Source organism: Tigriopus californicus, chromosome 4 (assembly GCF_007210705.1).
Source record: "Tigriopus californicus strain San Diego chromosome 4, Tcal_SD_v2.1, whole genome shotgun sequence".
NCBI lineage: Eukaryota > Metazoa > Arthropoda > Copepoda > Harpacticoida > Harpacticidae > Tigriopus > Tigriopus californicus.
This window is the reverse complement of record NC_081443.1, coordinates 12,155,436-12,169,284: the sequence shown is the minus strand read 5'-3', so window position 1 is coordinate 12,169,284 and position 13,849 is coordinate 12,155,436. Positions and strand designations below refer to the sequence as shown.

The following is a 13,849-nucleotide window of genomic DNA, read 5'->3' as shown; positions in this document are numbered from 1 at the left end:
TTCTTTCTCGGGCTCCTTCATGGTTCAATTTGCTGCCCTCAAATATTCGTAGGGCTTATGTAGGCGTTGATCCAGTAGCAGGATTTAAGTCAGACTTGGACAAGTTTTTGACTAAAATTCTGGATCAACCTCATATTCAAGGATTAGCTAGATCAGCCAATTCTAATTCGTTGGTTGATCAAATAGTACATATAAATAAAAGTCAAGTAAAATGATTAATCTTCTCGTCTTGAACTGTTGGGATTCCCGGTAGCGGTAAGGAAGTCCGCAAAAAAGAAAAACGGACACAAAAAGGACCGATTTATTTGCCAAAAGTGTCTACTAAGAAATGTCAGACATCTTGTGAGGACATTGAATGTGGCATTTATGAAATTGGAAGGCATGACGTTTGCTACCATTGTTTGTTGTCCGTCAAAGGGCAGGGCCGTTCTACGAATAAACGGTTTCTCTTTCTTGTCCTTAGATTATTGCCCGACTGTTCCTGGAGCGAAGAGATCAACCGACCATGTGGGATTCCTGGTGGCCAATGTGTCAGATTCATCACTTGGATTGTGGGACGCCCAAAGTTTTTGTATTTCAAATCACACAGGTCACCTACCGTTCATCAAATTAGAGCAAGACTTATATAGCCTAGCAAGTCTCTTTAGTAAGTAGCAAACTATGTTTAAGTCAAGTGAGTAGGGTCGTTATCACTGATAATTTCTTTGGCTTAGGTACCTCGACCAAAATGTGGTTGGGAGCCACAGGGCCGACGGAACATGCTTGTAACAGACTTTGTAATCCTTTGGAAAAGTACACTTACTGGGATGGAACAACCTTCCCAACTGATCTGATGTTGAGGTTTGGTTTGGTAACCAGGGCCACAAGTATTAGTATTCAGACTGATGTCGCCATGCCTTACAACAGCATTTTGGCAAAAAATAAAAACCCCATGGATGCAATTGCTTGCGAGATCAGTTGTAGCTACTACGAAGGTAAGGGAATACTTTAATTTTATGCGCTATTATTTAAGAACATACTTTTTTTGGTCGATTTTGATTGGACACCAAAATATCCGATAATGTAACTTCGTTTCTTTGAATAGAGATAAAATGGCAAGTGATTGGAAATCCGCAACGTGTCTAAAAAGAATGGTAAACTAACGGTCAATTTCACGGTGTTTTGCATGCTCGTGGCGTTTTAAATGCCAGAGTAATGTATGCAAAACTTCCGTTAGGATTGTAAAATCTTGAGATGAAATTTGGCGTTGGTGGCTACAAGCGAGATTACAATATGATATTACCCTACACCCTGTCACAAAAATTCGTTCCAGTTGGCTTTCTGATTTTATTTACTAGCACAGTATGTCTACAAAGGATACCTTTTTATTGAGACATGGAGATGGAAGTTTTCTCAATGTTTTTGGTTACTGTCCTTGGTATGTTCCCCAACAAGTTTTGGAGATTTTCCTCCTTCAAATTTGTGATGTCTTTTCGAGGCTTTTCTAGAGGTGCTCAGTTGTAAATAGGGCATTGAAAAAATATTACATCAATTTTAACGATACACCATCGCAAATGTTTTATTTGGGGGAGCTTCCAGGCCATTCTCCCTTCCTCTGAAACAATAAAAAACGGCATAAGGCCATGAAAAGTCAGCCAATGTCACTCGACGTGGAGCGGGTTGAAATATTTGCAGAAACTTAGACATTCAACACGAACTGAAATGGGAGATAGATGAAACTAAAGCGAAATGATTCTTAACGAACGATTTCAACATACAGTAGTCAGAATATGTTATGCTTCTTGGATAACAATAGTTCAAGACCACCGTACAAGTTTTCACATTCAGATTGGATGAATCACTATTATTAGCAATTACAACAGTGCAAATGGCGACAGGAACGAATTTGTGTCAGGATGAAACCACGGTACGACATTTTTTTATGATTTTTGTAAAATTCTTTTGTGGGAGTTTTTTTTCCACCGCTACAAGAAATGTTATCCAGGGTGCTATTAAAATGAAAACTAATGTTTAATATCTTTAAATATTATTTGATCGACCAACGAATTAGAGTTGACTGATCTGGCTAGTCCTTGAATGTAGGGTGGATCTGGAATGCTATCTAAAAAATTGTCCAAGTCTGACTTGAAAGATGCTACCGGTTCAACAAGGCCTACGTATTCCCTATGAATATTTGAGGGAAGCAAAATAGACAATGAAGGAGCCCGAGAAAGAAGAGATGTGGACTTCGTTGTTCGAACTAGCCTGGATAGTCGAAGGCTTGAAGGTGCTCTCAAAACGCACATTAAGCCTCTACGGTCACTAGAGTTGACCCTAAATCCTGGGTTGGGACAAAGCTCATGGATACTCTTGAAGACGTACAGTATCAGATACCTTTCGTACCTTCTCTGAACACTGTACAGTCCCAACTTTTTTAGCCTCTCCCAATATGAGAGCTCTCTCAATCCTGCGATGTGCCTAGTGAAGCATCTTTGGACTTGCTCGACCTTTTGCAAACCTGCTGAACTAATTGGAGCCCAAACGGGGGAAGCATGTTCAAGATGTGGTTGAACAATCGACTTGTACAGTGCTATCTCTGGACTTAAACGTGCGATATATCCAACCACACATTTGAAAAGCTTTACCTACCTTCAACTGTGTATGCCCATCAAACTTTCCGTTATTTTGGAAGATTGCACCTAAATCTTTCATAGATGAGACCCGCTGAATGCCCTTACCTTCATCATCTAATAGTGGAGTGTCGAATGGCATCGACCCAAAGGTCATTGAGCGGAATTTCATTCTATTCAGGGTCACATTACTCTCAGTAGCCCAAGAGTAGATTTATTTCAAGCCCTTTGCAAGGCTACTGGAATCTCGGCCATTCCTACCAGAAACTAACTTTGTATCGTCAGCATAAGAAGAGAGACTGGCAGTAATACTAAGCTTTTAAAGCGGGGCAACAAATGTTGCAACTAGGAGGGTCCTTAAGATCGAACCCTGGGGAGCACCTGACTTGACACCATGTTGGTCACTAGGGAACCTCTCGATCTCAACAATTTGCTTCCTATCCTGAATGAAGCTCCAATTGGGAACCTTGCCTTGGATCCTAATGTCATGAAGTCTATTCAACAAAAGGCCATGATCTACCTTGTAAAAGGCCTTGGCACAGTTGAGATAAACTACATCGACTGATTCATGGCTCTCTTGTCCCTCAATAACCTGCTCTATATGTTCAATCAGTAGTGTAACCGGCCTAAAATGTGCTCGGAACCCATGCTGGCCAAAAGGAAGGACTTCATTGCTTTCAAGAAATTCAGCAAGTTCGAACTTCATTGAAAAGACTTCTCAACGCTCAGCTTGACTGATCTTGTCAATCTCAACCGACTCATCTTCAGAGCAATGAGCTGTTGCTTCCGAACTCAGTGGGGTTGAAAACACACTGGAGAACTGATCTCCAAGCATGTTAGCCATAGTCTCTACATTGATAATGGCTTCTCCATCAACCTCAAAAGGCCGAACGGGGTGTTTAGGAATAGGGTCAGCTCTAAAACTACGAAACTGAGCTATCCTATTTCTCTTCTTTCTTTGCGTCCCTTCTACATGGACGGAGGTACACCGTACATTAAAGCACGTCTTAAGTCTCATGGACTGACGGCACATGTACGGGTGAAAAAAAGGACAATCTACCTTTGAACATCCCTTCTTACTATTGTACTTCTCAAGGCCGAACTTGAGAAGTTTTTGACACCATTTAGGGTGGTCAAACTGACAGCCTTTTCCTTCTTCAGGACAAGGCTGCTTTCGATAAACAGGACAGACTATTTTCTCTACAACTGTCTTTTCCTGCGCTTTTTCAAGAGGAGCTACTACTTCAACCTCTACATTGGTCAAATCAGTCGCCTTGTCAACTACTGGGTGAGCCTGTTCCTCAAGCAGCACCCTGGTTTCAATGACCCAAGCAACTAAAGCCTCTATAATAAACGGCTTATTGACCACGGAAGGATCCTTCCCAACTAAGACCAAGTCCAAACATCGTCTAGCCTCTTTGCTGAATTTTCCACAAATAGCTTCCAAAACTAAAAGGCTATGCAATCTTGCCCTGAGATGCAGGACACCGAAGCAAAATAGGAATGAACTACATCACTTTAAACTAAACATACAAATCTAAGATGGAGATAGTAAGCATGAAGTAAGGCACAGAGAAAAGCAAGGAATCAAGAACATATGTAAGCTAGGAAAACAACACAAAAACACAGAAATAAACTCAACAAACTGATCAAACTCAAAATGAAAGTAATACAATAATGAACAATAAATTCTAATTGTCAAGGACCAATACAATCAAACTAAAGAACTACACATAACGATTTGCAACTAGAAATACTACAATACAAGTCAGAGAGAAACTGATAAAGCTCACACCTTGGTTCGAAACTCGTGGGAGATAAGAACAGCAACAAACTAAATGCGATTGTTCTCAGCGAGCTCCAAACAGGAAAGCGTTTCACTCCCAAGTAGGTCAATCCAATGCAGACTCAAACTTAGAGCTTTAAAGTTTGGAGGAATAATTTGATCTGTCTTAAAATTATGATAAAGATAAACCACATAAAAGAACAATTGTTATATTCAGTATTGCCATTGTGAGTGGATCAATGCAAAAAATTATTGTGCATATAACGTAGCATATCGCAAATATCAGAGAAAGGGATAAAATTTGCATTCAAGTGCAAAGTAGAACAAGCCAAAACATGAACCAATGTGAGCACGTGATCAAAGTAAAGGATCCTGCTGAAATGGGAATTAATCGCATGAGTGTGATATCCCGGTGCTGAGCATGATGCTCATACTCATGCGACTGTATTCTATGTAGTCTTGTGTTTATAAATGTGTACTAGTCAGAAATAAAGCAGCTATCAAGCCACCGTCAAACTCCTTGTGGGTGATGTGCACGAACAAGTCTATGACAATGAGTGGTGCAAATTTCAGTATTTTTTCACATATTTTTTGCTTTGTTAATTGCAAGAAAATATGTCGAGACTTTATTCATAAACTATCTCTAGTCAACTGTATAATTGAATATCAAGAATTCTTTGTGTACATTATTTTGATATTACAATTCGAAAAAGGCCTCCTTTTGTCAAAAAATGGCCAGAATGTATTGACACCTGATTCAGGGACTTCTTAAGAAAGTTAACTTGCTTTAGAAATCCTTGCCTGATTTAACCTATGTTTGAGCCATCTTTCCGAACCCTAATAATAACTATACCTATATGCTCCACCCCGCAGGAGTGATTTGCCCTATGGATCATCCATTTGCCTTCAACAGAGGTGAAAGTTGTTGCAGCCAATTCACAACAACTTGCCCAGGCACATTTTTGTCCCATAGCAATGGACCCGAGTGTTGTCAGACAAATGTTTCATGTCAAGATTCCACAAAGAAGTGCCAGAACCATCCAAATTTCATGCGTAAGTCAAATGCAGCCTTTGGCAGGATTGGGGGGTCATTTTTGTACATAGCGTTAATTTTGTAATTTTACCATTTTTTGGCAAATTCACAACAAAAATATGTGAGCCGAATATGTAGCAACACTTTTATTGTTTTTGGCTCGTTTTTTGTGTTGGCCACCCATTTCGCTCCAAAGTTGCAACTTAAATTCAAACTGACTTATTTATAATCACAACCATATGTTCCAACTTTTAAGAATGAGGTGTATGTTTGCCTTGTAGGACTTTGCCCACAGTTCCCCGAATCTTTCCGATTTGGAACAAAATCCTTCCAGGTGATTGATGGAGGTAACAAGAGCACATATGCCGAGGCTAGGTCTAAGTGTGAAAGCTTAGGAGGAATACTACCGATTGTCAAGGAGGTAGAGGTTTACGAGGAGCTCACTTATCTGATTAAATACCATGAATGTAAGTTGAATTTTGTGCACCGTGTTATTCCCCGAAAGCCACAGGTCTATTCAAATTTCCTGCGCAAACGGGGACGATCGAATGTCTGGGTGGCGGGCAAAAAAATACGACTTGTTTTTTTTTTCTTTTTCCAAATGCTTGAATCAGGGTGCATTCCATACAATTATAGCTGGATTCTTGGATACGGCCGTCTCCTCAACTCTCGTCTAACCCGTCTCACCACGGTGGTCAAAAAGCCTTGTCACGTATTGAGCGAAATACGCAAATCCATCTGAACAGTCTTCTACCTTGCAAAATCCATATAAAGTAGTTTTGACCATATTGATTTTTTAAAGTATGGCTCAAATTTAACGCTCATATGGCGAATAGCTACCAAGATTTGTTTGGATACTTCTGATAGACTTCAAAAAGGCTTTTGAACCACTGTGGCAGTCGTCTCAATGGTGATATGAGGGGGGTAAGCTGATCAACGAAGAATCCAGCTTATGATGATAAATTGAAGGTGATAATTTGCCTTGACTGATTTTTCCGCTGTTTTTTTTTCGTTTGGTGCTCTTTCTTGCTGATCTTTTATGCTCACTTTTGTTAAAGCCAATGGACGGGCGCCAAGACTAATTCGACTTTCACCCGTTTTCATTGCGCCTAAAATCGCCATTTGTGCTTTGAAGGTCGCATACGACGTTTACTGTGAAAATGGGCAATTACGAGGTCAATCGTGGCAAACTTTGCTTGCTTTGTGGCACTGCCTTTCACGTATACGTAATTCCAATCGGAAAGTTGACCACCATTCGAACCATTTACATGGAGGACTACTCATTGGAAGACTCGAGAATTCCCTGCGCCATGTGTAGGACGTGCGTGCGACAATTATACTCCTTTCGAAATGGAGATGTTAGTCGACCATATTGTGATTGTTCATCCATGCATAGATTTCTAGACACTGGATGTCGGACGACCGACCATTCGGCTGGTAAAACAGTACAATGGATGGTCTCCTGGGAATTGATTACAAACCGGTTTATTGTACTGTTTAGCCAACCGAGTGGTCGGTCGTCCGACATCCAGCGTCTAGAAATCTATGATCCATGGCATCATTTCGATGTTTCTCTCCCTTGCTCGTGTCACTCAATATGTGCCTGTAATTCGGAAGTGAGGGAAGAAACAACGAAAACAAGTGCAGCGTTGAAAACCCAAACTTTAAGTTGAAATCCCAAGCTCGACTTTGTGTACTTTGTGTGAGGCCATTGCACGATCCGGGTTGCTCTCACAAATGCGGAGCGTAAGCTTTGTTTGAAAATCTCGAAACTCGGTTGCCACAAGCCACCCGGTGATCAATTAGGGATTCGAACATTGAAGCGAAAAATTCGAAAAACGTTGAAAATGACCATGTCCCTCGTGAAGCATTCAGAGAATGAAGAAAAAGAGAACAACATTGGGCAACTAAGTAGTGGAGTCATGATAATGATGTGTATTGCAGTTGCACACGATGTATTGGAAAGCTACACTAACTGCCAGGATTCTTTCCCCTTACCCAACTGAACGCTCTACCCTTCGAATTCCAATTTGTCTGAGATCTTAAAATCCTCAATATTTTGCGTGGGATGACCTCCCATGCGAGTCGGTTTCCATGTCCTTTCTGTTATTGGAGACCTGGCCAAGATATTTCTAGAGAAGAAAGATTCTTTGTATTTAACCAATCTAAATATGAGGAATGGAAGAAGGCCGGATCACGAGATAACTTACTCAAGGAATTCTTCAACGTCACATACTCTTTTGTTGAAGGAGTCCACAATTCTGAATCTCCCTCCACCTCCTTCTCGCCATCTTACACTTGGCATAGTCAACAGGTTGGTTGATAGACTAAAGGAACATTCAAATAGCATTGCCATGGAATGGGCATCATCGTTGTACCTCGTGCAGGACTGTTACCGGGGTGAGTTCTTCCCGGGAAGAGCGTGAAATTAGCAGATATTTTCGTGGCTTATCCCCTTGACCGCTTGACCGCTTTGCCTTATTCCTTAACCAATCTGAGTTGAGAATTTCGGTGGACACAGAATCTAATTGGTTCTTGGAAGGGGTCAAGCGGACAAGCGGTGAAGCGGATAAGCCACGAAAATAGCAGCTATTAACTTCTGAAAAATGTGGATAAGCTTAAGCAGCTTTTCATGAACAGCCTCGATTTGCCCACTGCAGTGAAGTTTGGCGAAGCCTCACGCGATCTGAACAGAGTGATTGATGGATACTTAGGAACGGACTTGAACACCAATCTGAACCAAAATAGTCGAAAAGTTCGAAACCTCGTACTTGCGGACAGGATTAAAGATTAGCAGCAAAGCTCACATACTCTTTGAACTTGTCTTAGAGTTCACAAATTGTACCGGCAAAGACTTTTTACGTCTTAGTGAACAAGCCCATGAAACAGTCCACCACAAATTTGAAGAAACTTATTCCAGATACTCAATCATCATTCGTTCGGCAAAAACCACTTGCTGGTGTGATTGATTTCAATGGAAGTCACGTGTGAAATTCAAAAATAATAGATAATGATCGCTCTGCCTTTACGTGTCGTAGGGCAAGGACTGAAATTAATTTTGTGGCACGCTAAACCGTTTTTGGGGTAGATCGCCTGCAACTTGGCTTATAACAGGTTCAAAGCGTGGAGTCCAATGGGGCAAAAGGATTGCTTAAAAATGAGCCAGTCAGTTGTAATTCACACCTGAAAAACATATTTAATCTTGTTGCCAGTTTGAGTGATTATATCCAACCAATATTGTTACAAACAGGGGAAGGAGTTCAAAAATAGTCAGGGCATTGCATTTCACAAAAGCGAGAACAAAAGATCAGCAGGAAGGAGCGAAAGAGTGGTGCGAGAAAAACTCACATAGAGGAAAAATCAGCCACGGCAAATTATCACCTTCAATTTATCATCATAACTATATAGAATACACCCTGATTCAAGTAATTGGAAAAAGAAAGAAAATCAAATCGCTTTTTAGCCCGCCACCCAGACACTCGATCGTCTGCGTTTGCGCAGAAAATTTGAATATTTAACTATAACTTAAAACAGATACCACATAAATTTGGGAAAGGAGGAGAATTTAATTTTGACGAAATTATCATCACACCAATGTCTCCTAAGCAAAGGAATAGCAATAAATCGAATGCCATTGCAGAGGAACATTTCTCAGACAAAAGAGCCGTGGTAACCGTGTTAAAATGTGCTCGGAACCCATGCTGGCTGGGAGGAAGGACTTCATGTTATTCGCTCTGGTAGTTGCACCAACATGCTGGGAGAGATTGTGTAGGATCGTGTTATATTCTAGTCACCGATAATAATTTTCATTTAAAAATTTTCTCCGGCTCTCACCGTCGCCCTCGCCCTAGTCATTTTCCCTCTGTATGAATACCTCCACTTACGAGCAATAAACATCTAGTCAACCGCCACCATCCAGTAATCAAACTTGGCACAGCCGGTAGTTGCCACCTCCAGGCGAAAAAACTTTTCCCCAGATGACTCAGGACGCCAATTCAGAACTTGGGCCCAGAAGAAATGAGGTGCATGCGGGATGGCCGTGGTTGCAGCGGGCTGGCTGTGCGGCTGGCCCGTGGTTGCAATGACCCGCCCGTGGGTGCAACGGAAGGTCCGTAGACGCAGCGGTGACTGGGCCAGGTCGACCGGGGGGTGTCTGAGGTGCTGGGGGCGACATCAATGCCTGGATGTATTGGGAGGGACCTGTGGACGTGGCGACCTGGATGGAGGATGGATCTAAGTCAAACCCAACAAGTTCTAGTCAATCCTCCTCGTCGCCAAATCAATCAACTCTAGTCATCTATGCGTTATCTATTATATCATGTCCATGTTTATCTAGCTCAATGACCTTTGGGTCGACGCCATTAGACACTCCACTATCAGATGATGACGGTAAGGACATTGAGCAGGTCTCATCCATGAAGGATTTAGGTGTAGTCCTCCAAGATAATGGAAAGTTCGATGAGCATACTCAGTTGAAAGTTGGTAAGGCTTTTCAAACATGTGATTGGATATATTGCACGTTAAAGTCCAGAGATAGTGTCACGATGCTAACTCTGTACAAGTCGATTGTTCAGCCGCATCTTGAATAAGCCTCTCCCATTTGGGCTCCTTTTAGTTCAGCAGGTTTGCAAAAGCTCGAGCAGGTCTAAATATGTTTTACCAGGAACATTGAAGATATGAGAGAGCTCTCGTATTGGGAGAGGTTAGAAAGGTTGGGATTGTACAGTGTTCAGAGAAGGTACGAAAGGTATCTGATACTGTACGTCTTCAAAAGTATCCATGAGCTTTGTCCCAACCCAGGGTTTAGGGTCAATTCTAGTGACCGTAGAGGCTTAATGTGCGTTTTGAGAGCACCTTCAAGCCCTCGAGAATCCAGGCTAGTTAAAACAATGAAGTCCAACTCTCTTCTTTCTCGGGCTCCTTCATTGTTCAATTTGCTGCCCTCAAATATTCGTAGGGTTTATGTAGGGGTTGATCCAGTAGCAAGATTTAAGTCAGACTTGGACAAGTTTTTGACTAAAATTCCGGATCAACCTTATATTCAAGGATTAGCCAGATCAGCCAACTCCAATTCGTTGGTCGATCAAATAATATATATAAATAAAAGTAAAGTATAATAAATAATCTTCTCGTCTTGAACTGCTGGGATTCCAATCCCGGTAGCGGTAAGGAAGTCCGCAAAAAAAAAAAATGTAGGTAACAATTCTGGTCATTCCCACCAAACTTTCTTTGATATATTTGGGCTGTCACCTATTCTCGACCCTGCCTCTATCAAATCAAGAGTGTCAGTGCCTGTGTCCCTTTTACCTACACTTGACTGGTTCGTCCCAGAGTCAAGTAGTGGTTGGGTGTGACCGACCCAAGCTTTTAAGGCTTCCATAATGAAAGGCTTAATAATGGAGGACGGAGTTTTTCCATCCAAAACCAGCTCAAGACAGTTCCTGGCCTTTCAGAACGTCCCTTCAACAAACCTTCCATGGTTATTGAAAGCAAGGCTATTTGAGGGATCCTAATCTGTATGATTGAGGCGGCGGAGGCTTACGATGGTATCTCACTGGTTACTCGAAGTCAAGTGTAGGTTTATTGGACCAGTCGAACAAGATTACCGCGAAGGAGAAAGGAGGCAGACATGAGAATATAACATCTCCCCCCTCAAGAAGGAGTTGCGTTTTATTTGTTTTTTTTGCGTCCAATCTCTTCGGTCACCCTGATACCATAATTAGCTGACGCCCAGAACAATCAAAACAACATATCCACGTGGTCCTTCGCCCCAATACCAAAACAAGAAAAGGAAAACATAGCAATAAGAAACAGTAGGAGAACCTTCGACCTATTCGGATTCATCCAACGACCACGGGTGGTAAATCAAATTGCACGCGATGGCAATGGAAACGAGGACTCCGTCGTCGTGGAGAGGGAAGATTTTCCGAACCGGTGACTGCTGTCGTGGACGTTGGAGTTGAGGTTCGCGACACTAGGCGAAGAAAACGGCGATTGCGACGGAAAGTCCCGCCAGGGGTTTTGATGAGGTACGATCGTCCATGAGGAAGACGCTTGATTACCTTTGCCCCCAACGACCAATTCTTATCAATCACTGACTGATACATGACGTTATCTCCAGGCGAGAGCAGAACCAAATTAAGTCCACCAGCATACTCAGCCGCATTATCAGGTCCCACCTGGCGACTTGTGGCAAATTTAGAATGAATTGGGGAAACAGTGACAGCTCGGGCATCAGGCAGATTTCCCCAAAGATGATGGCCAAAAAAAACGTAAGCCGGACTAAATCCATCAGAACGAGGAGTGGAGCGCCAAGCAGACAAAGCCTCGCAGAAATTGGATTCATTAGAATTGACTTTCTTAAGCAAGTACTTCATGGATTTGACGGCTGACTTGGCTAAACCATTGCTCCGAGGGTTGTAAGGTGAAGATGTGTCATGTCGAATATAGTGTTTTTCACAAAACTCTTCGAATTGAGACCGAGTTCTCTTCAGCCACTTAGGAAAACCGAGCTTGTAAAACCATGATAGAAGAATCCCGCAAACGTGCTCAAACTTTTCAGTTGCGCCACAAATGGATATCCTTTAAAACGGTCAACTAACAAGAGAAAATGGTTTCCTTTCACTTCAAAAAGGTCCGCCGAAACCGTTTCCATTGGATATGACGCACTCTCCTGTTGAATTGGTTCCGGGGATTGGGATGGTAGTAACGCCAGATAAGCAGAGCACCCTACAATCGCTAGTTTGATCTCGTTGGCCATCCCGGGCCATGCATAAAGTTGACTGGCCAATGTACAAGTTTTCGATATTCCGGAATGTGATTTGTGAAGGCGAGAGATTAGAGCTGAACGTGCAGGACGCGGAACAACGAGACGACAGCCGTTCAAAATGATGTCTCCCTCAACCCAAAGATTGCCAAACATCGATGTAAATGAATTAAGATCAAATGATAATGATCCCTTTCTGATGCAATCCCGCAATTCTCTTTACTCTTTGTCCACCTTATCCAAAACGAGGGAGAAAGAAGGGTCTGCCATATCGATAGCCGAGCAGATAGCCACATCCAAACTTGAATCGGAGGGAAAAAACGGTGCTCAACTGAGAGCATCAGCTATGCAGTGGGCCTTCCCTGCAGACCATTCTAACGAAAACAAAAGCTATCAAGCTTTCACGAATCCTCTGGAGTCAATCATTGGCAAGCGCAGCCAAAGGTTTCTCAAACACCCCGAGAAGTGGTCGATGATCCGTAATGACTTTAAATCCACGTTAGTAGAAATCGCACTTCTGTATAGCCCACATCACCGCAGAACATTCCAACTCAATGGTTGAGTAATTTTTCTGAGCAGGAGAAAGAGACCGTTAACCACACTGTACAAGTCGAGGACGACCCATGTGATCCCTCTGGATTAGGGCATATCCCAAACCGTGAAGAAGCAAGGCATCTGTTAAAAGTTCGGTCTTGAGATTGGGATCAAAGGGTGCCACCACTTTAGAGGAGCAAAGAATTTATTTAGTCTGCTGGAACTCAACATCATGAGCCTCTAGCCAGACAAAGGCATTCTGTTTTTAAGGAGTTCCCTCATAGCAACTGTGCACTGAGCCAGATCAGGTAAGAAAGATCCAAGTTGATTGGCGAGACCCAGGAACGATCTCAACTTGCTTGTGTTCTTAGGAGTTGGGAATTCCCGAATCAATGACAACTTGGATGGATCGGGCCCAACACCATCAGGACTTACAATGAATCCTGCAAATACCATTGTTTGTCTAATAGCTAACTTATCAAGGGACAAGCGAATTCCTGCCTTACGGCAACAATCCAAGACAATGGGTAAGCGCAAAAACAATTCCCCACAGGTTGGCGCCTGGACCAACATGATGTCAACAATTTTCATAAGCCATGGTAAGCCCTTGAATGCTGCGTCAGTACGTATGTTGAATTCGTCTGAACTTGAATTCAAACCCATAGGAGCCACAGTGTATCGCCATTTTCCTGATGGAAGTAAGAAGGCCATCAAAAGAGAGCTTTTGTAATTCAATGGAACCTGGAAGTAATCATGGATTGCATCCAGTTTGGCCAACCACCAAGAACTCGGCAGCACTTGCTTCATCAAATCGTGGGCGGAGTAAAATGGATGTATTGGTCGTTTAATTGCCTTGTTAAGCTGTCTATAATCAGTGACGAGACGGACCTTCATTCCACCCGGCTTTTCCACAAAATGAGCAGGGGATGTCCACTCTGTAGGCTCGGTGGATGGAACGATCACTTCCGCTGAAACAAGCTCCTTTATTAGCTCATCTGTTTTGGGTTTCAAATGTATGGGTATTTGTCGATCAGTATTCACCTTGCATGGTTTGACACCAATGGACTCCTCCAACTCAATATTCATCTGCAGACCCTTGATAGTTCCAGAGCAATCCCCCA

The 13,849-nt window shown here is 42.4% G+C and overlaps 1 protein-coding gene across 1 annotated transcript in view; it reads left to right on the top strand.

The window, feature by feature from the left end:
• The window catches only part of LOC131879518 (uncharacterized), a 42,889-nt gene that overhangs the window by 22,511 nt on the left and 6,529 nt on the right, over positions 1-13,849 (top strand). The window contains exons 20-23 of the mRNA XM_059225868.1: positions 464-646; positions 714-974; positions 5,269-5,448; positions 5,710-5,895. Of these exons, the coding sequence (XP_059081851.1) occupies positions 464-646; positions 714-974; positions 5,269-5,448; positions 5,710-5,895 (810 nt within the window). The remainder of the gene's footprint in view (positions 1-463; positions 647-713; positions 975-5,268; positions 5,449-5,709; positions 5,896-13,849) is intronic.